This window comes from Molossus molossus, unplaced genomic scaffold (assembly GCF_014108415.1).
Source record: "Molossus molossus isolate mMolMol1 unplaced genomic scaffold, mMolMol1.p scaffold_m16_p_20, whole genome shotgun sequence".
In the NCBI taxonomy this organism is placed as follows: domain Eukaryota; kingdom Metazoa; phylum Chordata; class Mammalia; order Chiroptera; family Molossidae; genus Molossus; species Molossus molossus.
The window spans coordinates 41,478,106-41,502,849 of record NW_023425356.1 but is presented as its reverse complement, the minus strand read 5'-3'; the positions used below and the strand labels follow the sequence as shown (position 1 = coordinate 41,502,849).

General features: G+C 37.9%; 1 protein-coding gene across 4 annotated transcripts in view; it reads right to left on the bottom strand.

The window, feature by feature from the left end:
• Nucleotides 1-1,020: 1,020 nt before the first annotated feature.
• EDEM3 (ER degradation enhancing alpha-mannosidase like protein 3) overlaps nucleotides 1,021-24,744 on the bottom strand; it is a 59,864-nt gene continuing 36,140 nt past the window's right edge. Inside the window, exons 14-21 of one of the 4 annotated variants that reach the window (XM_036272180.1) lie at nucleotides 20,510-20,675; nucleotides 20,102-20,256; nucleotides 19,077-19,230; nucleotides 16,653-16,844; nucleotides 14,644-14,809; nucleotides 11,504-11,689; nucleotides 10,215-10,229; nucleotides 3,254-4,879 (exon numbers count right to left, since the gene is read on the bottom strand). In XM_036272180.1, coding sequence (XP_036128073.1) covers nucleotides 4,473-4,879; nucleotides 10,215-10,229; nucleotides 11,504-11,689; nucleotides 14,644-14,809; nucleotides 16,653-16,844; nucleotides 19,077-19,230; nucleotides 20,102-20,256; nucleotides 20,510-20,675 — 1,441 coding nt within the window. In that variant the 3' untranslated portion in view covers nucleotides 3,254-4,472. Of the gene's footprint in view, nucleotides 4,880-10,214; nucleotides 10,230-11,503; nucleotides 11,690-14,643; nucleotides 14,810-16,652; nucleotides 16,845-19,076; nucleotides 19,234-20,101; nucleotides 20,257-20,509; nucleotides 20,676-24,744 lie in introns of all 4 variants that reach the window. The other 3 variants (XM_036272179.1, XM_036272182.1, XM_036272181.1) reach the window with 3 other exon arrangements.

Genomic DNA, 24,744 nt, shown 5'->3' with positions numbered 1-24,744 from the left:
ATGAATAACAGCACAAAAGAAAGCACACAGTGTATTCTTCCATTAATGGGGTTATTCATCGGGAAGGGAAGAGAAGAATAAATGCTGCCCATGGGAACAGGCAGTTTTCGGGGAAAAGACATTTTTGCTTGAATGTGCTAAAAGTTTAAATAAGGAACAATAAATTATCTAAGTCAATAGTTTTTCAACTGTGTTCAATGGAGCCCTGGAGTTTTGCGAAGGCACCTCAGAGGTGGCTCTGAAGTTAGCAATTATCCCACTGGCTGAACGTTAACTTGCAAAGGAATGGAGGTCCCGAGGCTCTGAAACAGGCACCAGAGCCTGCATGCTTCCCAAAGGCGTAGTCCATCTAGGACACGTGTGACCCTGGCCGAGTCACTTCCCACCTTGGCTTGTGACTTCTTTTCTATCCAATGAAGAGAATCGGTGATGTGAGGATCACAAAAACCTGTTCACTCCCGTTCCACAGGGAAAACTGCGCCATTGCTCAGTCACCAAAGGTGGACTCAGAGTCAGATGCTTAGAACTTTGAGTCTCAGTTTGCTCATCTTTAAAGTAAGCAATTACCATTGAACAGTATTGACTATTATTAGGTGTTTCAAGATATGAGCTCAGAAACCCTGGCACAGTACAGATGAAGAGCATAGTGTCACAGGACCTAAAGCGGCTGCTAACAGAAAATGACCTCATGGGAAGTAATAGGAGAGAGCTTAGTGTTACTTTTGATGGTGATATGGAAAAGACAAGAGATTTCATTGAATGTAAGTAAACTCAAAACAAACATGTCACCAGTATTGACACTGTGAGTCACTAACTCGACTCTGAGGGTCCTGGCCCCTTGCCGAGCTGTAGAACTATTAAATGTATGCTTGTGTTTCTATACCCTAAGATGTTGCCCAAATTTCCTCCCCTGGGGTAAAATATAAGTTAAAGGGAAGATAAAACAGTGAAAAATTTTAAAGATATCAAAGTATAAACATATGCAAAGTGAGGCTAAAAATTCAAATTAAAACTAGACCAGAATATTTACATGTTTTATTAAATCTTTACAATCAGTAATTATAATCAAATACACATTTATATACAAGGATTATATACATTTTGCCCAGACTTTTACATCACAGTACATAGTTTCCCTTAGAAATATTGTATACATTTATCACCGAACAATAAAATCCAACAACAGTAGTGTTACAGCACCTGTTAGTACAGACATCTTTTTCATAAATTACATCATAAGAAAATATACGGCTGTAAATTGGGCTTTTAAAAATGTCTTTTATAAAATCCGAACATACAATATTTCATTCACAGAATGTTTTTTCTATGTTCTGACTAAAGCCTTGTGCATAAAACGACCGGTTGGAATATTTACTAAATCCCCCCACCTCTAAAATGATAATCACTATCTCAATTACTTATGCTGAGCTTTCTTTATGAGTTTGGCATGGGGTTTGGTGAGAGAACAAATGCTGGTTTTACTATAAAAAGGGCTGTGTGGTAGTAATTCAAATTAAAACAAATTCTCAAGAGAGTATATAGGGAAATTAAAATCAGAGCATGCACAATTTTTCATTTTACTCTTTAATACTGTGAAGAAAAGTAAAAAGTATAATGTCAAAAATTACTTGTTCTGAAACAACAATTATATTCTTGTTGGAAGCCTATTAAAGTTAAAAAGAAAAAAGAAAACTACCCAACAAAATATCCCACCCAAACATACCTAGTAAATTACAATCCTTTCACACCTCAAACTTTATGGGAAAAGTATTGCAAATCAGGGTATATCATTTCAATGGACTTTGATAAGCAGAAAAACTACAGCTATTTTTAGTTGGTAAACAAGTTAAGTTTTAAAACTTGAAAATACCTGAATTAAATATTTGCTCTAATATCTAACTTTTAACTTTCAGATAAAATCCTTACTGATTCCAGGTTTGTAAACATTGTATAAACCCTTCTTAGAAACAACTCTATGGCTGTGGTGATCACTTCAGCTCCATCTCTATGCAGGCAACATTTAACTGAGGTAGACCAGATGTTTCTAAAATTCAGGGTCTCATAGAATCCCCTGAATCTTTAGGAAGTAAATAAAATCCCGATAGAAGGTATTTAAAAAACAAACATAAAAAAACCCTAATGCTGTTGGAATTTTTTAATGAACTCAAGAACAACTTCATGGCAGTATGTCAAATAAGAAATGTAGACTCAATTGCTATGTTGGAGTTTTAAAGCCAAACATTATACCTTCTTTTCTTAACTGGGGGGGGACAAATCAAGTATAATTCCTCCTGGGTGTTGAGTGTAATTTAATTTTTTTCTCTCCTGTCTTTCTTTTTAAGGATTCATTTTTCTAAACAAGTGAGTCATTTGCTTCTAGACCTCAATGAATGGCAACAACTCCCCCTAATGGCCACAGGAAGGTAGAGTGGCGGTAAGCAGGCTTTTCCTTGTATGCCACAAAAACCTTTGCTGGGAAAAAAAAAATGATGTTGTTTTGATAACTCAGATAAGTGGGATTTAGACAACAATGGCTCTGAGCTACAAACAAAATCAAATCACTACATATAAGGCTTCTGTAATCAAAGTCTTAGAGGAACATCTGCTCCCTTTCTCCATGCCCCAGTCTTATAAATCAAGGCAAGTCAAGTAATTAAGCTTCAGCTATTTTGGCAGCTTTACAATTAAGGTGAACAAAAGCACTATGCCTATCCTTTCGTGTACTCTATGTATTACAGTTCTAGCTTCGGACGCCAAATTGCACATGCAGTGACTAAAAATATCCATTTTGGTGTCAGGTTTAATTAAGAGCCAATAAAGGTTTTGTATATTATTCTCCCCACCCCCCAAAGTAAATTCTCTATTAGATTTATTACTCACTGACCCAATTAAGTTTAGCTGGAATTTGTGAAAGCAGCTACTATCCCCTTATAGAAGAATATGTTTTCCTGGATCTAAGACACACTGTACATGAATATACACAACTACAATACAGCACCGCTGTTCTTTCAGCAGCTCCATATACACTTCAGTTCAAAGTACCTCAAAACTGAGGAGAAGGTTAGCATGTAATGTCATGGTAAAGAGAAAGAAAATGAAGTCTCACAGAAAATACTCTTTTAGAACTGATTCAGGTAAGTTTTAACAAATAAATAAAATGAATAAAGCCATGATTTCAACTATAGGGCTGTGTACAAATATCAACAACAAAAAATTAAAACTTAAATGTGGCCAGCGCCAGACTGCCACCAAAAAAAAAAAAAAAACTTATTAAGCTCTATGGCTGTATGTTAGTTGCTACTGTGTAAGTTTTTACACGGGTTACCATAGACTAATTTTCAAGTCCATATCAGAAGGAATATTTGTTTAAAAACAAAAAGCAGACATAAAAACCATGATTCAATGATTCAAGAGAAAATGTGACAGGCTCCTTAGGTACAACTTTAGAAACCATAGTTACCCCAGGATTTTTGGATCAATACCACAGTCTGCCCATGGCTTCCTAAGATACAGAAATGGAACACGAGTCAGTAAGCTTCGGTGACGGCCTTGCGACTCAAACTGCATACTAAACACGGGAGGGAGTAAGGCTGCAGGCAGAGGCCATCACCTCCAACAGAAATGAACTGGAAAGGTCATCACTGACCCTACAAGGACCTAACATTAAGTTCCACTTCAGAGTAGTCACAGCTTTCCCTACGGAAGGCCCAATGGCGAGTTCGTATTGCAACATTATGGTTTCCTCCTTGCTCCATTTTTCAAAATTATTAAGTAACAAATTTCCCAATATATTATATGACCTTTTTACCTGGCCCCAATGATTAGTCTTTATGCACAGAACTCACTGAGAAAGTACACTGCCTCACCTTTGGTTTAACTGAAAAGGGCATTGTTAAGAGGGAAAAGTCAAGTCACCTTGAGTATCTTGTTACACAATGAAGCAAGCGAGTGAGGAGCCCAGACTGTTCCCACCGCGGCCACATTTGCTTCAGAACCACTTAGGTCACTTTGAGTGTTTCGTGAAGGCAGCACGACCAGAATGCCCACAGTACGCTTGTTTCCCAAAGAGCCTCGAACCCAAACCTAGAGAGCCGAGCTCCCTGAAATTAGGAAGCAATACAAATTCCTCCTCCCCAGCCCACTACTAACCGAATTTTATTCCTCTGTCCAGGGCCTGCAGAAGCCTGGTTCCTAGGCTTGTCCAGGCAGCTTCTCCTGGCCCGAGGCGCTGCAGGGTGGTGCGCTGCCATCTGAGGGGACTGTGAGTTTCCATTTCTCATGGGACAGTTTGAAACAAGGTCAATTCTAACACAGCAAGCTCCAGGCTCCTATGATAACCAACTATCCCAGTCAGAACTCGGCTGCTCATCACCAGACTAAAGCCTCCCACTGGAGAGCCTGCTCAGTATGAGGGAGTCCACTGACCACGGTTACCTACTCTTTAAATACCTACCACCGGATTCTTCAGTGAGTCATAGTTCACCCTTCTCCATCATGTCAAATGCTTCTATATCTTCATTCCAGTCTGCTAATATGAAGTCTATGGGCTGGACCTTTTTACCCCAGCTGACGTTGGGACTGGAATCTTCCTCAGTTTCGGATTGTTCCTGAAGTTGGTTATCTAAATCTGTACATTCACCGTCGAGGCTCGAGGGCGCGTGGTTTCCCGCGGGGGCGGAACTCGGGTCGGGAGGAGGAGCGCTTGCAGCATTGTCCGTCGCTGCTGGAGATGATGACTCTGGGTGAGAGTTTAGAGCACTTTCCCCAGGAGACTCCTGGTCAACCAAATCCGCCTCCTGAGAACCTGCCATCTGTTCCGCACTCTGATTCTGAGAATCATTTTCAGAGAATGGCTGTTCTTCATTTTCCGTTTCAGCATCTGTATATGAAAGAAACAAGTTTCATGAAACTTTTCCTCTAAACATCTGTACCGCGCTTGCAAAAGCATACTGGTTTTTACAAGCTAATGAAGAAATAAAGCTAAAGCAAACCATGTCAAGGCAGACCAGTGACCGTTAACGCTAAAGCGTAAAAGGCCGCCTTACAACAGTGCGGCCACATTTCCCTGTGCCTTCGTTTTGTGCAACGGGACATTAGGAAATAATGTCCTTCCAAACTGAGAGCAGTGTCTAATGACTGATAAGACTGCCTCAGTGGATATTAGTAAGTACCAAGAAATACACTCAACAATACTACTATTAAAATGCATATAAGTTTGCATTGTATGTCTAAAACTTATTAAATACCGAAATTCAGGGAAGCTTGCACATGAGACCATATTAAATAGAACTTTAAACAGCACACATCATTGCTCTATTTTAAGATAACAGTCTTTCAGAAAGTGAAATTCCCATTCAGTAAGCCATGAAAATGCAGATAATACAAAATTTTGGATGACTGAAGGGCATTAATGTGATTGATTAAATCAAGTATTTTCATAAAGACAACTACTGAGATTACTTATAAAACTTCTATTTATTGTCAGTCTATGAACTGTAAGCTATAATCACCCTAATGTCCACTGGAAGGCTGAGTAGTAGGTTAAACCCTCCTGTGATGGATGAGAGCCTGGAGGCACGTTTTTAGGGATCCCACAGAAAGTGCTGAACTGGCGTCCACACCCATGCGCTGTACCTCCAGTCTCCGAGGGTCAGCAAATATCTCCCGAGTGTTCACTGTGGGGCAGGCGCTACGCAAGGTGCTAAGGATAAAACAGGCAAAACCAACACCAAACCTGCCCCTTCAGATCTTACAGCCCAGTCGGGGAAAGCGCCATTTACAAAGAATCACAAGATAAATGGAGAACTCTGTGACTCATGTTCTGGGCTTAGAAAAGAGAAAGGAGATTTGAAGGTTTCCTTCAGAAAGTGACACCTGAGATGAGATTTATAAGATAAGTGGAGTTAATTAGTCAAAGAAGGGAGGGGAGAAGGGCCTATTCTAAAACCAGAAAAACTGTAGGAAATACAGGCATGCAGGAAGGTATGAGTGGGTGGTACATAGACACCAATTGATTAGGTAGGATTGATTACCTGACCAGGGAAGTTTAAGTTCTCAGGGTGTGTGTGCTGGGGGAGAGGGGGAGTGGCAGAGAGGAGGGGGACAGTGACGGGAAGAATGAGTGCCCACACATTCTCTCTCCTGAGCTCTGGAAAAGGTACATTTTAATGAGACAATTAGGAAAACTAAAGACGTGAAAACAGGGAGCTTGGCTGCTTAGAGCTCACTGATGCTAGGCTACCCTGAAGTAAGGGCGAACAACACGTAAAAACCTTCCAGTGTCTTTCCAGAGTGCATTAATCTCGTGCAGAAGGAGCTGCAAAGGTGTAGTGCTATCTCATCTAGAAATCAAGACTGTGCTTGGGGAAAAAAAATTACCCTCTATAGTAGCAATACCAGTTAGAAATAAAATTAAGTACCCTTTTCATAATAAAAATAAAAGGTACAAAACATAGAGTTGAATTTATTATGAAAGATACAAGACCCATACTGCTTAATACTATAAAATTTTAATGAATATATGAAACAAGATCTGATTAAATTTGCAAGTAAGTGTCAGTTCCTAGATGGAAAGTCTTAATATTTAACAAAAATGTCCCATTTATACGTAAAGCATGCAATTATACATTCTAAAATAAATCCCATTTCTACTTCCTTTTGGTTATCTTGGGGACCAAAAAGAATTATTTTTAAATTCCTATGGAAGAATACACATCAAAGAGAAATCAGGAAATTCTAAAAAGACTTAGTGAGAGGAGAGCTGCCTTATGAAATATTAAAATTTATTCACAACAGCAAAGTGTTTTATTGTTGGCACAGGAATAAACAGATTAGTGGAAAAGAAGAGCAAGTTCAGAAGCAGATCAAAGACAGAGACCAGTGGATAGACGGCAAGGAGCCAGCCATCAGGAGAGTGCAAACGGCAGCTGCAGAGGCCCGGAGGGACGGAAGGGCACTGCCACACTGCTACAGATCTTCCCTCAGGCGCCTGCTGTCCCAGCATGGAGTTCACAGTCCTGAGCGTAATGACTACATCGTTAAATTCAGGAATGGTGTACAGAAACACAGAAGCAAAAGAAGAGTGAAGAAAGTCTCAAGATACAAAGATAAGAAAATTACTAATTTGAAAAAAAAATTTTTAAATCCTCACCCAAGGATATGCTTTCGTTGACTTTTTTTTTTTTAGAGACAGAGGAAAGGAGAGAGTGAGTGAGAGAGAGAAACGTGGATGTGAGAGAAAAGCATCAATCAGTTGCCTCTTTTATGTGCCCCGACCAGAGATCAAACACACAAGCTAGGCATGTGCCCTGATGGGGAAATGAACCTGAGGCCTTTCTGTGTACAAGACAACCCTCCAACCAACTAAGCCACCCACGGGGCGAAAACTATTAAGTTTTAACAATAAAAGGACAAGGGAACCTTGGGCAAAGACTTAGCGACTGGATGTTCTGTAGTCATATCTCCACAACCAGTGTTTACACTGAAAACAAGAAATACAGAGATGAGAAGCAGGTAAAAAAGCACAATGTAAATGTCAAAGTAGAACTATATTAAAAAGATGCTCTCCAAATTTGCCGGTGAAAATAAGAGAAAATTTCATCAAGAAGATGGCATTTAAACTGGGTGTTTAGAATGGGTAAATGTTCTCAAAGAGAAAAAGGACCATGGGTTTTTAGGAACTGAGAAGGCACTTCCAGACACAGTGACTTTGCAAATGTAAAAATGCATGAGGAAACATATCACGGATGGAGAAGGGAGGGTATCGGTTCTGCTAACAAGAACGAGTCGGTGCAGCTTCCCAGGCAACGAGGCCATCTGCAGGCATACCAGTCTTTCCCCCTCGGAATCACACCCTTGCCCACAGCACCCTGCCACAGTTCACCTCAGAACACGTTTACTCCAGTCAACTCCAGCGGGGGAGACTGCTCTGAAAAGTAGCTAACACTGCCAGTTCAAACCAGGCGACCTTTCTTTCCTTCCTCCCTTTCCTCGGTCTGCCTCTTTATCAGACACAGTACAGGTGCAGCCCTGAAAACACCTAGCTGCAGCTCTCCAGGCGCTGTGGGCCTCCCTGCAAACTGCAAATATAATAACGTACTGAAATGCTGGCCTCCTTTCCCCGTGGGAAATAATACTGAGAAAAGGAAACTGATTCTTACTTGTAAACTGTTTCATCTTGGAGCTAAAGGTGAAAAAACAGTGTCCTTCGTTCATGGGCACAGGATTAGAATTACTATTAAGCAACTTTATAAACTCCACACTTTGGAAATATGGGACACACGAGACACATGGTGTCAAAACTTTTGTGGGTAAATTAACTTTTAAGAGTGACTGGTTTGACCTGAATAAGCAACAATTCCCCTTGATAAACTGCTAGTTCTTTACTTCTGAAGAATGTGTACACATTCTTATTTACAGGGGACACATCCATGACCCCCAGTAGATGTCTGAAACCACGGAGCGTACCAAACCCTATTTGTACTTTTTTTTCCTATACATACATATGATAAACTTCACCTTAAAAATTAGGCAGGATAAATAAGTAAGAGATTAACAACAATAACTAGTAAGAAAATAGGACAATTATAACAATATACTGTAATAAAAGTTATGTGAATGTGGTCTCTTTTTCTCAAAATATCCGATAACTGATCTAAGTGACTAACGGATGTGAGTGTATACAGCTAGGTGATTCACATTCAGAGCAGCGGGCAATTTAAAATTTACAACTTGATTATCTCTAAAACTTTCCATTTGATGTTTTTGGACTGTGGTTGACCATGGGGTAATTGAAATCATGGAAAGCGAAACTGCAGACCAGAGAGGACTACTAAAATAAGATATCTGAACCTTCTTGCTAGCAGACAGGACTACTGCAGATACTTCTATATTAATGGCTGGGCCTTATCACCTGAATAAAAAGGTGGGAGTGGGGCTTATACTGGGGCTTCTATTTCTGTATTCATATGTTGGAAGAATTGCTCAGTCAAAGCTATGTGACTTTATAAGGGAAATATGTATTTGTAGAGTGAGATTTTTAGCAAGGACAATTGGAGGACATTTTATTGTTCAGACTTCAAGGGTGCTATTATTTGGTGGACTTACATAATCCTACCTAGCCCCTTGAAGGTACGATATGTCCAGATACATAGCTGGGAGATAAAACAGGTGCCTTCTCAGTCTTGTTCAGTGTTTCTCAACATGTACGAGTACCTGGGATGCTTGTTTAAAATGTCAGATCATGATCTCTGCCTTCAGAGTCTGACTCAATATTCTGCAGCAGGACTCAGGAACCTACGCTTGTAACAAGCACACCAGCTGTTCTGATGCAGAAGAGAAACACGACGCAGGCAGTACTGGCCCAGGACAATGCATGATAACCACTCCCAACATTAACTTCTCAGGAAATTTTCCTAAGTGAACAATTATCATTGATTTTTTACATTGATAAATATGAACAATTACACTGAAACTTGTTGCTGGTTTAGTTAATATAGCAGTACAGTTCTTGAAAGAGCTACACAAGGGGAGTTTTTTAAGACTTTTGGTCAAAAGCTCTCTATTACAGAATCACAGTTCAATAAATTTATAGACTATCAAAACTTTAAAATATATACTGTAGTTTAAATAAAGCCCCTTTACTGCAAGGTTCTTAAGGAAATACTGTTCAGATAATTTTTTGGTAACAGTGGAATTTATCTTTTCTTACATCCTACCTCTGGTATGGGAAGCACATGGTTTTACACAATCTCATAGTCCTAACCCCATGCACCCTTATAAACATACGAGTTTTTTAAAAAGTCAATGTTTTAAACATTTTGCACTGTATTCACATAAAAAGTGATCAAAAGGAATACATCCACTTTGTTAGTGACTCTCGCAAGGACACAGACTAGAAAATTCTTATTAATATGAGATATTTAATTTATAGGATTTGTTATAACAGGATCAATAAAGAATTATTATTGGACAGCTAACTAGACATGAAATAATCTAATTACATCAAACCATATACTATCAGGATATCCACTGAAACAAAATTATATATGTGTGTATATATATGTGTGTGTATATATATATGTATATATGTACACGTGTGAGCATATATATGTGTATACATACACATACACACACGTATATACCTATATATAATTTAAGGCTTATTAATGCAAGATACTTACTACTATTAATAATGTAGCTTGGAATCATTTTACCTTTTAATATTGCTGCTGAAATTCCAATGGTAGCACAAAATAGGGGGGAAAAAGCAAAGGCATTAAAGAGTTATATGGAATAATAATTTGCCTGTTTGATGTGCCTATATGCATATATGTAGGAAAGAAGATCTGAGTTTAGAAAAAGGACTCATGAAAAACATCAGGTACATAGGAGGATTAAAGCAGATTAGCAATCCTTTCTATTCTGCTGTTTCCATCTATTACATCCTTACCTACATATATCCTACTCACTCCACTGCTCTTAAACAGTTGACATTTGAAAGAATCTCAAAGAGAATAAAGGAATACAAGAAGACAAGACAAAACACTGATTTGGCTAGCAGCAGATTATTGCTAAACTTTTTTTTTACTGCTCCATTTGAAAGTCATAATGAATTGAATTAGTTTTCTACATTTCTGTCAAAAAAAAACATCCCAGGGGATTCAACAACCCTATATGCATTATACAACTTGATCTGTTTAAGGGGGATGGGAGGAGTACAGCACTCTCCAGGTGTCTCTGGTGGGTAAGAAAGACGGCTGCCATAGGCAGGATCGCAGTCTATGCCTGATGGCTCACTTTCCCTCATTTCGCCCCATTCCTGGGTGTGAAACTATAAAAGATACTAGTAAGACCTTGCATTTATATAGTAATTTGGGTTTCAAAGATCTTTCAAATTACTCACAAACATTTTGGCCTAGAGAGGACAATATACTCTCATGAATTAATAAGGCATGTTATCTTGTTCTTCAGACATCAGCCATTTGCAAGTCTTGCAACCTATAAATAGACCTCAGTGGAGAGAAGCTGCTAGATTTCTATTGTCATCACCATGACAGTGGTCATTTGACTACAGGTGGCTTGGTAAAATCCAATTATTATTATATTATATACAACATCATTCCATACGATCTCTTTTTACTCCTTATAAAAGAAATGTGAGATGCAGTTATCAGTGAAATTGAATGGTGAACATCTGTGGATGTTAAAATGGCTCTTTAGATGTAATCTCTTGTATTATCATCACTGGGCCAACTCAAAGCAAAAGTTATAAATTACATATTAAAAAAGAATTCTAAAAACATCCTAACTTGGCAAACAAAGCCAAATATATATTTTACTACCCTTATCTCCAAATGAAAAATATATTTTGAAACCATCTTCTAAAAATTGTACTTATTTTACCAGTGAACCAAAAATTTCTGTCACTCACTCTTATTATAAAACTAGTAAAATTAATGCTAAATGTCATACAAATAAAAAACCCCAAATAATTTACCCTTACCTCGATCTCTTGCTTTGTCAGAGAGGAGCACTTCCACCTCCTCGTATTCCCTGATGGCATCCAGCAGGATGCTCCCTTCTTTACTGAACAAGAACAGCATGGGGATCGTGATGTCGTCTGTGTCCTTTCCGTCACCTGCCATCTGGAACAGAGGCGCAGTATCACTGCTGCTCCCCTCATTGTCATCTAGCCAGAAAGTGAATACAGCAAACAGAGAAACAGTCGTCCATTAAAAAGGGCAATCTACCAATTGTTACTGTTGTGTACCTGTTGGCAGCATTAATTTTATGCACCAAGAACCATATAAACAACAAACGTACTTTTTGGGCCCACTAATTCTATTCCTAGAAATTTATCCAGAAAAAATAATTCAAAAGAACCAAAATGATCTATGCCCAAAGACGTTTACTGAAATGCCTGCTATCTATAATTGTGAACAACTGTAAACTGTAGTAAATAAATTATAATGAACTACTTAATGGAACACACAGAAAAACAAAATATTAAAATAGAACGTATAATTCTGATTTCGACTAAAAATTTCAGATGCTTATGAAAAAGCCTAGAAGTGGAAAACTGCAAAGACTTGGTTGGATGACAAAGACAGAACTATGAATGAAATGTTATAGTTGTTTAAGATTTCCTCTAATGGCATGATAATCTTTTATAAAATTACAAATGGATAGTTCTTTTTTATATGCTATTCACAAAGAAAACTGATGATAGTAGAGTTTCCTCCATAAATAAGATCGAACACAAGTGTCATTTTACACTGGCTGCATAACAGTAGCAGGACTGCTAAATGCTGTTTTACTGGCGACGCCAGTCATGTGCACCCCTACCTCACCTTCCCTGGAGAACCTGCCTGTCCCTTCTCAGGGGCTTGCTCTGACAGGCACTGCTAAGTGGAGCACACCATGCAGGACACAGCCCCTGAGCAGTAACTGATCAGACAAAGGGTGGCTACCTCCCTGGGGGACCTGGAAGTGCATGCAGAAGACTGATTCAGTTAGCAGCGGGAATGGCCATCTGGGAACCGATGAGCAAAGAGGGAGCAGGCTGCTGAGGAGCTGGAGAATGAAGCAGAACTGCAGAGAGATGCAGAGTTCTGCTCTCTGTGTCTCCAGGAGGGTCCCGAGACAGAGACGTGAAAAACACGAGCTGTCATGGTTCCTGATGATTTTCAGTCCCACCTCCACTTCCTCAGAATGCGGTTGTTTTCTTACTCTTGGGTTCAATGAAAAATCATCTACTTCCATACAGTAAACAAACCTCTCTTCTTAAACCAGCTAAATAAATTGTCTCTTGCAGCCAAATGATTTCTAAGATAATATGTACTTCTAGTACTTGCAATAAAAAACAACTAAGTCCTAGTTTTCTTATTTATATACAATTAAAACCAGTAAAAACCAAACAAAATGCCTCATCAGAAACAAAAAAAATACTTAGGGGAAAGATGTTACAACACAAGAAAGTTTCCCTTCAAAAATTAACTTTTCTGAGAATAGGGATCACTGCCTCTTGATGTATTTACCCACGGAACTCAGTACAGATTCTGTAACAAACAGCAAGCGGCTGAACTGACAAACCTCGCAGAGTAGAGAACACCTGGGAATTAGAGACTTCATCACAAAACAGGGAAGCTAAATACTTTGTATATGTTCCAGACTTTATTTTTAATATTTTATAACTTTAGTCTCAGTAAGAGATGTTCAAAATCATAGTGAGATGTCAAGCTCTTAAACTCTTCAATAAAAAGAATCTCAGTGTGGAAAATAGCCAAGGATAAAAAGATGATTTAAGTCAGGCACCAGCAAACTTTCTGTGTAGTTGGTCAGATAGTGAATGTTTTAGGCTTTTCAGTTCTCTGTTGCAACCACTCCCTTCACCGCTGTAGTTTGAAAGCCATCAGAGATAATGTGCAAACACCTTGGCATGGTGTTTGAAAGCCATCAGAGATAATGTGCAAACACCTTGGCATGGTGTGTGCCACTTAACCTTCTTTATGGAAACAGGCAGTAAGCTGGAGTGGGCCTACAGACTGTAGTTTACCAACCACTGATTTCAGTTACTAAGCAGAATTCTCCAAATACTTCACTAATGGAATTTATGTATTCATTAAATCAATATTGGTGTGCTCATGTGGGATAAGTAAAAGGAACAGAAAATTTATTTAGTTACTTTAAATAAATCTTAGTATTTTACATGTCTTAATTTTTATTTCCCCTAAATTCAAAAAGAAAATCTATCTCAATTAGAAAGAAAAAATTCAAAATACATTTCCCCTGTGAAGAAACTATGCAAAAGGACTAGCTCTGCAATTAGGATATGACCTCGGGTCTTTTCGGTTTTTTTAAATGTAAACTCCTCCCTACTTAAAGTATAGAAAAATTTATATTTTCCCTAATAGTCATGGTCTGCTTGTCATGATATACGTGATTTTCTATGAAAAATCAAAAATCAAACCACACTGGTTGAAATGATTTAAAGTTTGTAATTTCAGTGAGAAAAGACCCAAGGAGATAAAAATGTACTAGCAACTAATGTTTATATCTATGGTATGTTAGCTATTATGCTAAGAAATTTTATATATTATCTTCAAACCTTATAACCACCTAAAATATATTACCAATTTCATTGGGCTAAAAAAATATTATTCTACTGAATAAACAGATAAACTAAAGCCGGGCCAACGTTCCACTATGATCTGAGGCAGAGCCAGGAAGTGCGCCCCCATGTGTCTGACTCCAAAGCCCTAACCTGCGGTGGAATGGATATTTTCAATGGCTCCCACTGGAGGTGGCGGGATGTAAGTCTTGCCCTTAGGGGGCTTTGGCTCTTGTGGGCACATTTTCTTATTCATGGTGTTGGTTTTTACCACTCTCCTCTACCCTACCTTCACACCTGTCTCCAAGTACTTTTACTTGGCATTAATATACAGAAACCCAAATGCAGAATTTCAGAAAAGATACGAGACCTATAGAAATTACTGAGAGAGCTATTGCATTACCTATTCATTATGCTATCTAGTGGAGTAAAAATACAAAACTTTTTAATACAATTTTGGAAAACAAAAGGAAAAAAATCCTAAAAATTACCTCCTAATAACCAACAGAATGATACTGATGCAGACGACTTACCAATAACAATGCCACCAATGGCTCCAGCATTCTGGATGTTACGCGCCTTTTCTGCAAACATGCACTGTCCTCTTTGTATCAAAGCAATTTTCCCCATCACTGCCTCGGGGTTAGTAAGCTCTGAACAGCCGTTGTATGGTTTACTGCTTGCAACAAACCCTCTTGTCTGTCAGAAATAAAGGTGACTTAAATATTTTTTAGCTTCTCAAATCACTTTCTAGTCATTAAATAAAATTTGATATCTAAAGTGTTAGGTAGACCTCATTTCTTTTTTTTCTTTCAAATCCTCACCCGAGGATATTTTTGCATTTATCTTTAGTTAGAATGGGTGGGTGGGAGGGAAAAAGGGAGAGAGAGAGAAACATCGATGTAAGAGAGACACATCGGCTGGTTGCCTCCCGCATGACCCCAACCAGGGCCAGGGACAAATCACAACCGAGGAGCCCTGGACCAGAATCGAACCCGCGACCCTTTGGTTCGTGGGCAGATGCTCTAACCTCTGAGCCAAACCGGCCAGGTCTAGACCTCATTCCTCTACTAATTATAACATACCCAATATATATATTTAGCATAAATTTTGTTTTGAACATTTTGCATATCACAGTACACAACCAGTATTTCTATTGTGCTTTGCAGTTAATTTATAAAGCATTTTTACATAAATTACTAAACCTGATCTTTATAACAGCCCTAAATGAAATCATAAGAAATGAAATCATTTCATTTTACATATGAAAAACTGAGACTCAGGTGACATATTTGCTCTAAGACACAATGCTAATAAGTGGTCAAGTTGGAACCTGTAGGTAGATTCATGACACACCAACCATACCCACCACACTTGCAACAGCTGGGAACCGCTATAAAATGAATCACTGGTAAACGGAAACATTTTTGAAAGAGGAAAAAAAAAATAGATTTAGTCTACATGAATGTGCAAGCAGTTCTTCTTCCTGAAAAATCAAATCCACCAAAATACTGGTTTGAAAAACACTGGTGTAAAGGTATTCCTCTACAACAGCAATTTTCAACCTTTTCATCTCATGGCACACATAAACTAGATACTAAAATTCTGCAGCACACCAAAAAATATTTTTGCCGATCTGACAAAAAGAAATAGAAGTATAATTTTGATTCGCTCACACCAGACAGCTATGTTGTGTTGGCTGTTGTCGTTTTTTATTTGACAAGCTAAGAGAAAAGAGGTCAGTGCCCTTGACTAAACAGTAGGGCATTACATGTTTTAAAAATTCTTGTGGCACACCAGTTGAAAATCACTGCTCTAGAATGTAAAATTGATGAGGGAGGATGTGGATTTTCACTGGTTTTGTAAACTTGCTAGATAGCAAACACCTAAAAAAGTTCTGGATACAGTAAGGACAAAGAGTCCCTACTATACATAAACCTACAGACCTTTAAAATACACACTCAAATTAGTCTAAATTAAGGATAATAAAGTTCAAAGAGCATTGTCTTTAGATTATCGGAATACTGGGTTCTGGTTCCAGCTCCGCAACCAGTTAGTTCGATGAACTTGTGAACTGTTCAGTGACGAAGGTCTTTGTTTCCTATGTTAACGGTAAGAGCGGGAGTTAGCCCAGGGGCCTTCCACGTCCACTCGGTGGACCCTCAGCATCTGACACCCTCCACAGACACGTGAGCACCTCAGCATCAAGCCTCCATGTCAGAGTTTTGTTCAAAGAAAGGTTCTAGCAGTTGTTCAAGAGTCTGAAAACCATTTCAGGTAAATTAAAGGTACTAATTTAGAGAACAGACCAAGAATTGTATAGTATCTGAACAATATTTTTAAAATTCTATAAACATATTGTATATATAAATTATGACTCAAAATTTTCAAGATATGCTTTTAACTTTCTTTATTCTGGAAGAGTAAATAGTTAGGTTTTTAAAATAAATTAAAACTACTAAATTAGAAAAAAGACTAAGAACTTAGACAATACTTAATACTTTTAACTCAATTTCAGTAAGTACATTATGAGTGTACACACCTCTTTGTGTTTAGAAAGATCTAGCCCAAACTGAGCTGGTCCAGCAGTCAACACCACCCTGCCAAAAAATGGGTGGGAAACAATCTGTACAGCTCGTGGAGGTAGCTGCTGTTCTTTCTGTTGCTGACTTGACAACTCAATCATCTCCTGCATGAACCTCAACCCATCTTCAGCGTCAATCGAACTAGCAGCCTAGGAAAGAAACAGAGAATGTTATGCTTTCTGGAAACACTCGACTTTTTGACTTCTTCCACACTACTGCACTGCAGCCTTCCACTCTGCATGTCCTCCTTCAGTTCTGGCCCTGACCACACGCTTACGGCCTGATTTGTCCTAGACATCATTACTTCTGGAAATATTTTCTGAAAATTACTTCTGTAATTTTTACCATTATCTCTTTCACTGTTCTATAAACCATTTTTGATACAAATGGAGAAGTGAACTTCCACCCAGTGATCAAATACTCGTTTGCTAGTTGTCTCCACTGTTTCCCCTTTCAAGAAATAAACCTCATACCTGATCCATACTTCCTTTCTTTGAAATTATGAACCAACAACCAGATTACATTCAAAACATATTTATCAGGCAACTACTATATTCCAACATTTGACTAGACATTAAGGAGACAGTCTTACTTTAAGAAGTTTGTATCTAGAGGAGAAAAACATGTAAAATTAGCTATCGTTACATTTTTCAAGTGGGAAAGTGGACTAGGAAATAACCAATTCTTCCAGTGTAGATCTGGAAAATATTTAGAGTGACATCTGAATTGAGTCTTTCCAGAGGAAAAGCTGAAGAATGCCTAACCATAGTAGAAAAAAGATGGGCCACCTGACACTTTGCAGGAAAAGTCGATGGGGCTTGATAGGCGTTAGAAGATAGAGGACAGAGAGAAGCTGGGAGATAGAGAAGTTCAAGCCTATCCACAAATTTTGGTGACTTAGTTTTGGGAACTTCGAGAATGATGATAGGGTTTACTGAGATGGAGAGCAAAAGGAGGGATGGGCTGAGGAGGGGGAAGGAAGAGAATTCAGGTTCGCACAGATTGAGGTTGACATGTAGAAACGTATGACAGGTAGATCAAAGTTGGGTTTAAGAGTAAAGTTAGGAATCAGGGTTACACACGCATATCTAAGAAATCAAGTGTACAAAGATGACAGCTGAGCTTGCAGAAACAGATGAGACTGCTGAAGAAGACTAGAGAAAGAAAAGACTATGACTCAGATTCTTTGGCTGTGCCTACACTGAGTGGTTGTGCAAGAAAGAGATCTGTAAAGGCATGAACAGAGAAGTGGAAAGATACATGCCACTGGAATTCCCTAGAAGCCAAGAAAAATATATGGTTTAAAAAGGGATCAGTCAAGGTACAGAAAAGTTCAATCACATAAAGATTAGGAGACCACTGGGTGGCAATTACGTCACTGGTGGCCTAAGTGAAAGCAATGTCATTAGAGATGCCACTCCCACTACAAAGGAGTGAGGAAGAGCGACATAAGGAAGCAGGCAGAATATTCTGAAAGAAGGATGGACGTGGCAAGAACAAAGATGAGATAGGAATGAATCTAAGAGGGAGGAGAGGTTGTGGAAAGTTTGAATTTGAGATTTAGGGATACCTGATTATGGTTCTAGGTTGAAATTATTTAGGAAACTATGAGTTTTTTCAGAATTAATATATTAATAAGCTGAATAATTTAAAGACCTTGTGTTATGAAAATTTTTAAAGCAAAAATCAATAAAAATTTCCCCAAAAGACATGTTGTCTTTTCTATGCATAGACAAATTAATGCAAATTTTGATTTTTATAGTGAATAGATTCAGTAGCTCTTTGAAAACTAAAATAATGTAAGATGCAAATATTAAAACTAATCATTACCTTTTAAGATTATGATCTAGCCCTGGCCAGTCTGGCTCAGTAGTTAGAGCATTGGCCCATGGACCAAAGGGTTGAGGAATTGATACCCGGTTAAGGGTAGGTTTGATCCCTGGCTCCAATGGGAGTCGTGCGGGAGGCAACCAATCGATGTGTCTGCCTCACATCGATGTTTCTCTCTCTCTCCCTCCCTCCCTTCCACTCTATCTAAAAATCAATGAAAAAAATATCCTCAGGTGAGGATTAACCTAAAAAAAAAGATTATGCTCTGAATAAAAAAGATGGAAAGACAAGGGACCGAGAAACAGAAAACGTAAACTTGAGTCCTGTGTTTGACTTTAACGTGAACAAATTACCCAACCTATTTGTGATTTAATTGATCTATACTATAAAAGGGTTGAATTAGATGGCTTTCCAACATATTTTCAAGCCCTGAAGTTTTGATTCTCTAACTTTAAGCCACACATTAAAAGTTTTTTAAAGCCCATTATCTTATGAAAACTAATGAGACTAAAAGGGCAGGGTTGGATCTGATTAGTACAGCAATGTCTTACTTGGATTGCATGTTGAACCAACTGGACTCTCCCATCTTTGAGGTGAATCAAACTCACCCCCATCTTCTTCAAGATTTCTAAATGTTCAGGGTTAGTGGCCATGAAATCTCTGGCTCTCAGAGGGGGTTTAGCTCCACTCCTGAAACTCTCCTCTCTGCTAAAAGTAATTACAGGCAAGGCTTAGAAAACTACAAGTCAGAAATGGGGGAAAACATAAAGCAAATAAAAATAATGTTAGAAACTTGCAAAATTGCTAGTTTTAGAACTAGTGAATATGGAATAACTGGAAACAGACATTTGTCTACATATAACTTATGTTATTAATAAGTGGTATAGCTTTTAAATATAATATTTCATAGTTATAAAATCATGTATATTATCAATACGGTAATATCAATCAACAAAATTATCATCATTTGAAAGTACAGAATAGGCTAGCTTTGGGATTCGTCACCACTGATTTCTTCCTTGAAAAACAAATTTCTCCTCATATTATAAAAGCAAAACAATAGTTGTATCAGTGAATGATAACGCTAACTTAACATTTTTATTTTTATTTCCTATTAATGGCCTTTCTCATTTAACTACTTAGAAGAACATTGAGGCAAAAATTTTATTAAACAACCAAGAATAAGTACCTCATAAAATCAAACTAAACAAAAACTGTATTTGCACTACACAAAAACTACAGGTAAAGGAAAAATCTTTGCTATATATACAAGACATGTGGAAACAGTTGATGAAACTATTCTGTATAAAAATGAGCTACACAAGTTTGAAATGCTGCCCACTATTATTACTTAGTTTATTAAACAAAAGATATATAGAACATTTCCATAATAATAAAAGACACTGCAGAATAAACTTTGCTATCCAACTTTACTAATAATTTTTATTTTAATCAGCAACAACTACATACCTCAATGTTTTTGGTCTAAGTGAATGTCTACTGTTATATGTCACTTCTGGTCTCCGTTACTTACTAAGAATAACTGATATTACAAATATAAAATAAGACATCTTACACTCTGATGATGCCTCTAGGACAGCTCTTATCCACCACATTTTTCAAGGGTTCACGAATGCTCTGAGCATACAATGGATCATTAGGGAAGAGAATCTGAGTATTTGGACAAGTCCAATCAAAATTACTGTCATCCAGTTCTATATATTCTGAAGTCTACAATATAAAAGAATGGTATGTAAATAAAAAGAATTATTTTACTTAACACTATAGTTTGTTCAAACAAAATATTAAATAAAATGTAAGTATATAAGATGCCATAAAAGAAAACATCAAGCGTACTTTTCCTCTAACTATACTACATTTATTATTGAATTCTAGTCACAGATTACTTTTCACTTGGATAAATAAAACAAACACAGAGAAGTAAAAATGAGAATAAGACATTTGATTAGCAAACAGAACCTACTGTGTTCTTCTTAGAGATGCTTTGATTTGTAGTGGAGAGCCAAAGAGGTAACAGATGAGCTTCTGTTGTAAATATATAATCTTCTATGTCAAAAATAATGTCTTCTTTATCCGCAAATAACAGGTAAAGATATTTAAACATTTCAGCCAAGAAGAAAGAATCCATTCTAAAATAAGAGGTCACAGATAAATCTATGAACATAAAAATATCCTGATGCCAACTACCTGAAAGCCAGCGTCCAGGTCAACAGATCTATCAACACCAATTTAGAGGTCCAAAGGACTACAAAATATATCTGCCCCTCATGGTAATAGCCTTGACTCTAAGTATTTTCCAAAGAAATGAAAAAGATAAGTGCACCTGCCTACCACACAGATAACTAAATCTTGCCAATGCTACAGACAAGATTTTCTTACGGCCTTCCAATGAGACTGTTTCCCATTTCTTCTACACAGACCCAACAGTGGGGAAGTAATGCAGATAAACTACTGAGAATCATATAATCTTCTGTTAATATTAGTTGAATGGGATGAAGTAATACAACTTTAATGGAGTTTATTACACAGCCACTCTAGTGATAAACAAGAAGGTTTTAAAGGTAAAAGAATCATTTCCAAAAAGTTGCATGAAAAAAAGTACAACAAAATCACATGGAGTATAACTCTGTAATTATTTAAATACCTGTCAAGAAGGGAATATGAAGAAGTAAAGGGGATAAAAATACGTGACTTCACAAACTTTTAATGTTATAATGTTTTAATAAGCAATTTTTAAAAGCTTTAATAAAATTAAAAGTGGCAGAAAAAGAGCATGGCTGTTAGATGCAGTTATAGTAACATGAAATTTAATTAAAGTATCACCTAGTTTTTGGCAGTAATAAATAACTTGTAGTACCCTGGATAGGTTACATATTTTCATACCTCTGGCCAAGCACAATTCCTGGCACACAGTAGGCACTCAATGAACACTTAACAAGTTGAATGCAAGATTTTTAAATAGCGTTACCAAAACATGAACTGCAGAGGCCATGGCACATAGAGATAAAGAACGTGGGCTTTGGAAATAGAAAAGACCATCCACGGACCAGCTATGTAACCATGGGGATATTATGTAAGAACGGTGAGCTTCAGTTTGTTCTTCTGTGAAAAACATAATCATTACACACCTAACACCGGTGTAAAGACTGCATGAGGTACTATATATCCATTGTTTAGCATAGTACCTGGCATATGTATGAGCTCAAAAACAGAGCTATCATTATTTTCCCTACCCATAAATGATGTTTTACTTTGGAACAACAACTCACCTGTCACACTTCAAAATCTTTTTGAACATTTTAGATGTCAATCTTTATAAAACAGATAAAATATGTCCCTGTCAACCTGCAGTACACTTATGATAATTTAGTATTTTCTGGAGGACTGACAGCTACTATCGTGAGCAAATACTAGCTTGAGGAACTGTAGACTCATAAGCAGAATGTTGATTTTTGACAAATTCTAGAACTGATCAGAAACACTTGGAAAAGAATAGACATGGTAAGATCACTACGTATGAGTTGGGTAAAGCCAGCAAGTTGGGTATCATATCTAATCTGTAGCAAAAATAAACATGGACACAATACAAACACATAGGCATTAAAAATGTCCTCCCTGACCAGATAGCTCAGCTCAGATAGCATTGTACCATAATGCCAAAGTTTCAGGTTTGATCCCCAGTCAGCATAACTAAGTAGAACAATAAATCGATGTTTTATCTCTCTCTCTCAAAATCAATACATAAACATTATTATCAAAAAATGTCGGAAGACTGTGCATCAAACTGCCAACAGTTGTCACCGCAGGGTGGGCAAGTAGAAAAAGAGTCTTGGAGAAGATTTTCATGTTCTTCTTTGCCATTTCAGTTCTTTCCAGGGATCATCTACTATGAGGAAAACGCAGACCCTCCATTCGGAAAAGCGTGTGCGTGTGAACACGGGTGAGCCAGACAGCAGCACTGTGAGACCTGCAGGGCAGGAGGCAACCAAATGCAGGGCTAGTGACGGAAAGCTGTCAGGTGCCCAGCCAGGAAGTCGTGGTCCCATCCAACACTCTTCCCAAAAATGTATGTGGAAATTTTTTAAGGTATGTTTATCTAAACTGCAGATCACTAAAAACAGGTAGCTTAGCTAATACATTAGATGATTGAGATGAGATTCAAGCTTTTTTTGGTTTTAAAAAACCCACAAAAATCAACAAATATGAAATTTTGCTGGGATAAGTATAAAGTTCTAAGTTTACACTAAAAAAAAGTCAGTTGCTCAAGAGCAGGGTGGAGAACACCTATTTGTCACCAGGCCATAGTTAAGTATCTGAGGTCAACTGAGGTTACAAGTTCACTGTGAGTTGAACATAATTGAGCTGCTAAAAAATCTAAAGCACATTTAATAACACAATATGATAAAGATGAGTATTTCTCAACTTTTTGTTGGGCCAAATGCATCAGAGAGGTACATACTGGCATGAGTGAGTCCATGAAGAGTGACCCCCAATTGCATAGAGTGTAAGCCCATCAGGCCTCAGAAAATGAGCAATCTCCTGCCTGAGTCCAGATGGTAACACTGCTGTTGTGCTAGGCACATGTTGAGTTTGCTTACTTCTGGACATTATTATTATTTTTTGTTGTTAATCCTCACCCAAGGATATTTTTTCATTGACTTTTAGATAGAGTGGAAGGGGCGGGGGAGAAAGAGAAACATCTATGTGAGAGAAGCACATTGACTGGTTGCCTCACACATGACCCGGACCAGGGCTGGGATAGAACCTGCAACCGGTACGTACCCTTGACCAGAAATAGGGTTCAGGCTGACACTCAAACCGCTGAGCCAAACCAGCCAGGGATGGATGTAATATTTTAAGAGACACTTTATATATTGGAATACAATCAGAATGGAGTTAAGGCAGTGGTTAAGAGGTCCAGAAGCAATGTCACATGAGGAATATTCAGGGAGGTGGGAGGATATTAAATTTAGAAAACTGGAACTCTCTGAACAGAGTAAAACATGGCTTCCTCTGTAACTCCTCGATGTGCTGTTCCCTCCTTCTACTACATCATCTCTCACATGGTTGTGATGAATTCTTTACACACCTATTTCTTCGCTGACTACAAGTCATGAGAGGACAGGGACTGATTCTAATTTATCTTTCCATCCTCAAGTTTAAGTGCAGTGCTCGGCATACAGTACATGATTAATTAGCATCGTGGTCAACAGCCTATCTGCCTTGACTAGAACTGACTTAACCTTACTAATTGTGTGACACAGGGCAAGTATGCTAACCTCTCTGTGCCTCGCTTTCTTCATCTACAAAATGAAGATTATAACAGAAATTACACATCAGAAGGTTCCTGTAAACATCAAATGAGTTAAACATCTAAAGTGCTTAGTTAGAAGAGTGCCCAGAATATAGGAAGCAGTCAATAAATGTTACAGATAAATACACAGCTGTTTTCATTACTTGCTGTTTCTTATCTGTATGCCTGCTTTCTGAAACCTATCCATTTCTCATCTATCAGCTGTGATCAAGGAAGGACATCCAAGGCCTAATTAACTATTATCTAAACACCCTGAGGGAAGGACAAGGCACAACTCTGAGTAGATGATGCGTGCTGTGCTTCATCTGCCCTTAATTCCCCTGCCAAAACTCCTACCACTTTCTTCTAATTCTTGCTCATCCTTCATGACACAAGATCCTTCAGAAACCTTTCAGCAACTACCACATCCCAATTTGTGTTTCGTGTCCCTTTACTATGTTTCACAGTACTTACACAATGGTTTAAAGCCTGTTTATCTGCTTGTCCTCAGCATTCAATGTCAGAAAAGACATGTTTTCATATCATTAATCCTCAAAAACTAGTGTAACTCTGGCACATAAGATGTCTTGGTAAATATCTGTGGGATGAACATCTGCTAACCAAATGAACAAATAAGCTTTACTGTTAAGAGATGTACTGCTATATTCTGAATAGTTAAAATAATCTTGGAATAACTGGAATGCTAATGAATGTCAGATTAATCAAAATATGCTATTTATTTATTCATTTGATTTATTGTTTTTAATCCTCACACGAGGGTATTTTTCCATTGATTTTCAGATAGAGTGGGAGGGAGGGAGAGAGGGATAAACATCGATGGGAGACATATCAACTGGTTGCCTCCTGCACAACCCTGACCAGGGCCAGGGACCGAACCTCAACCG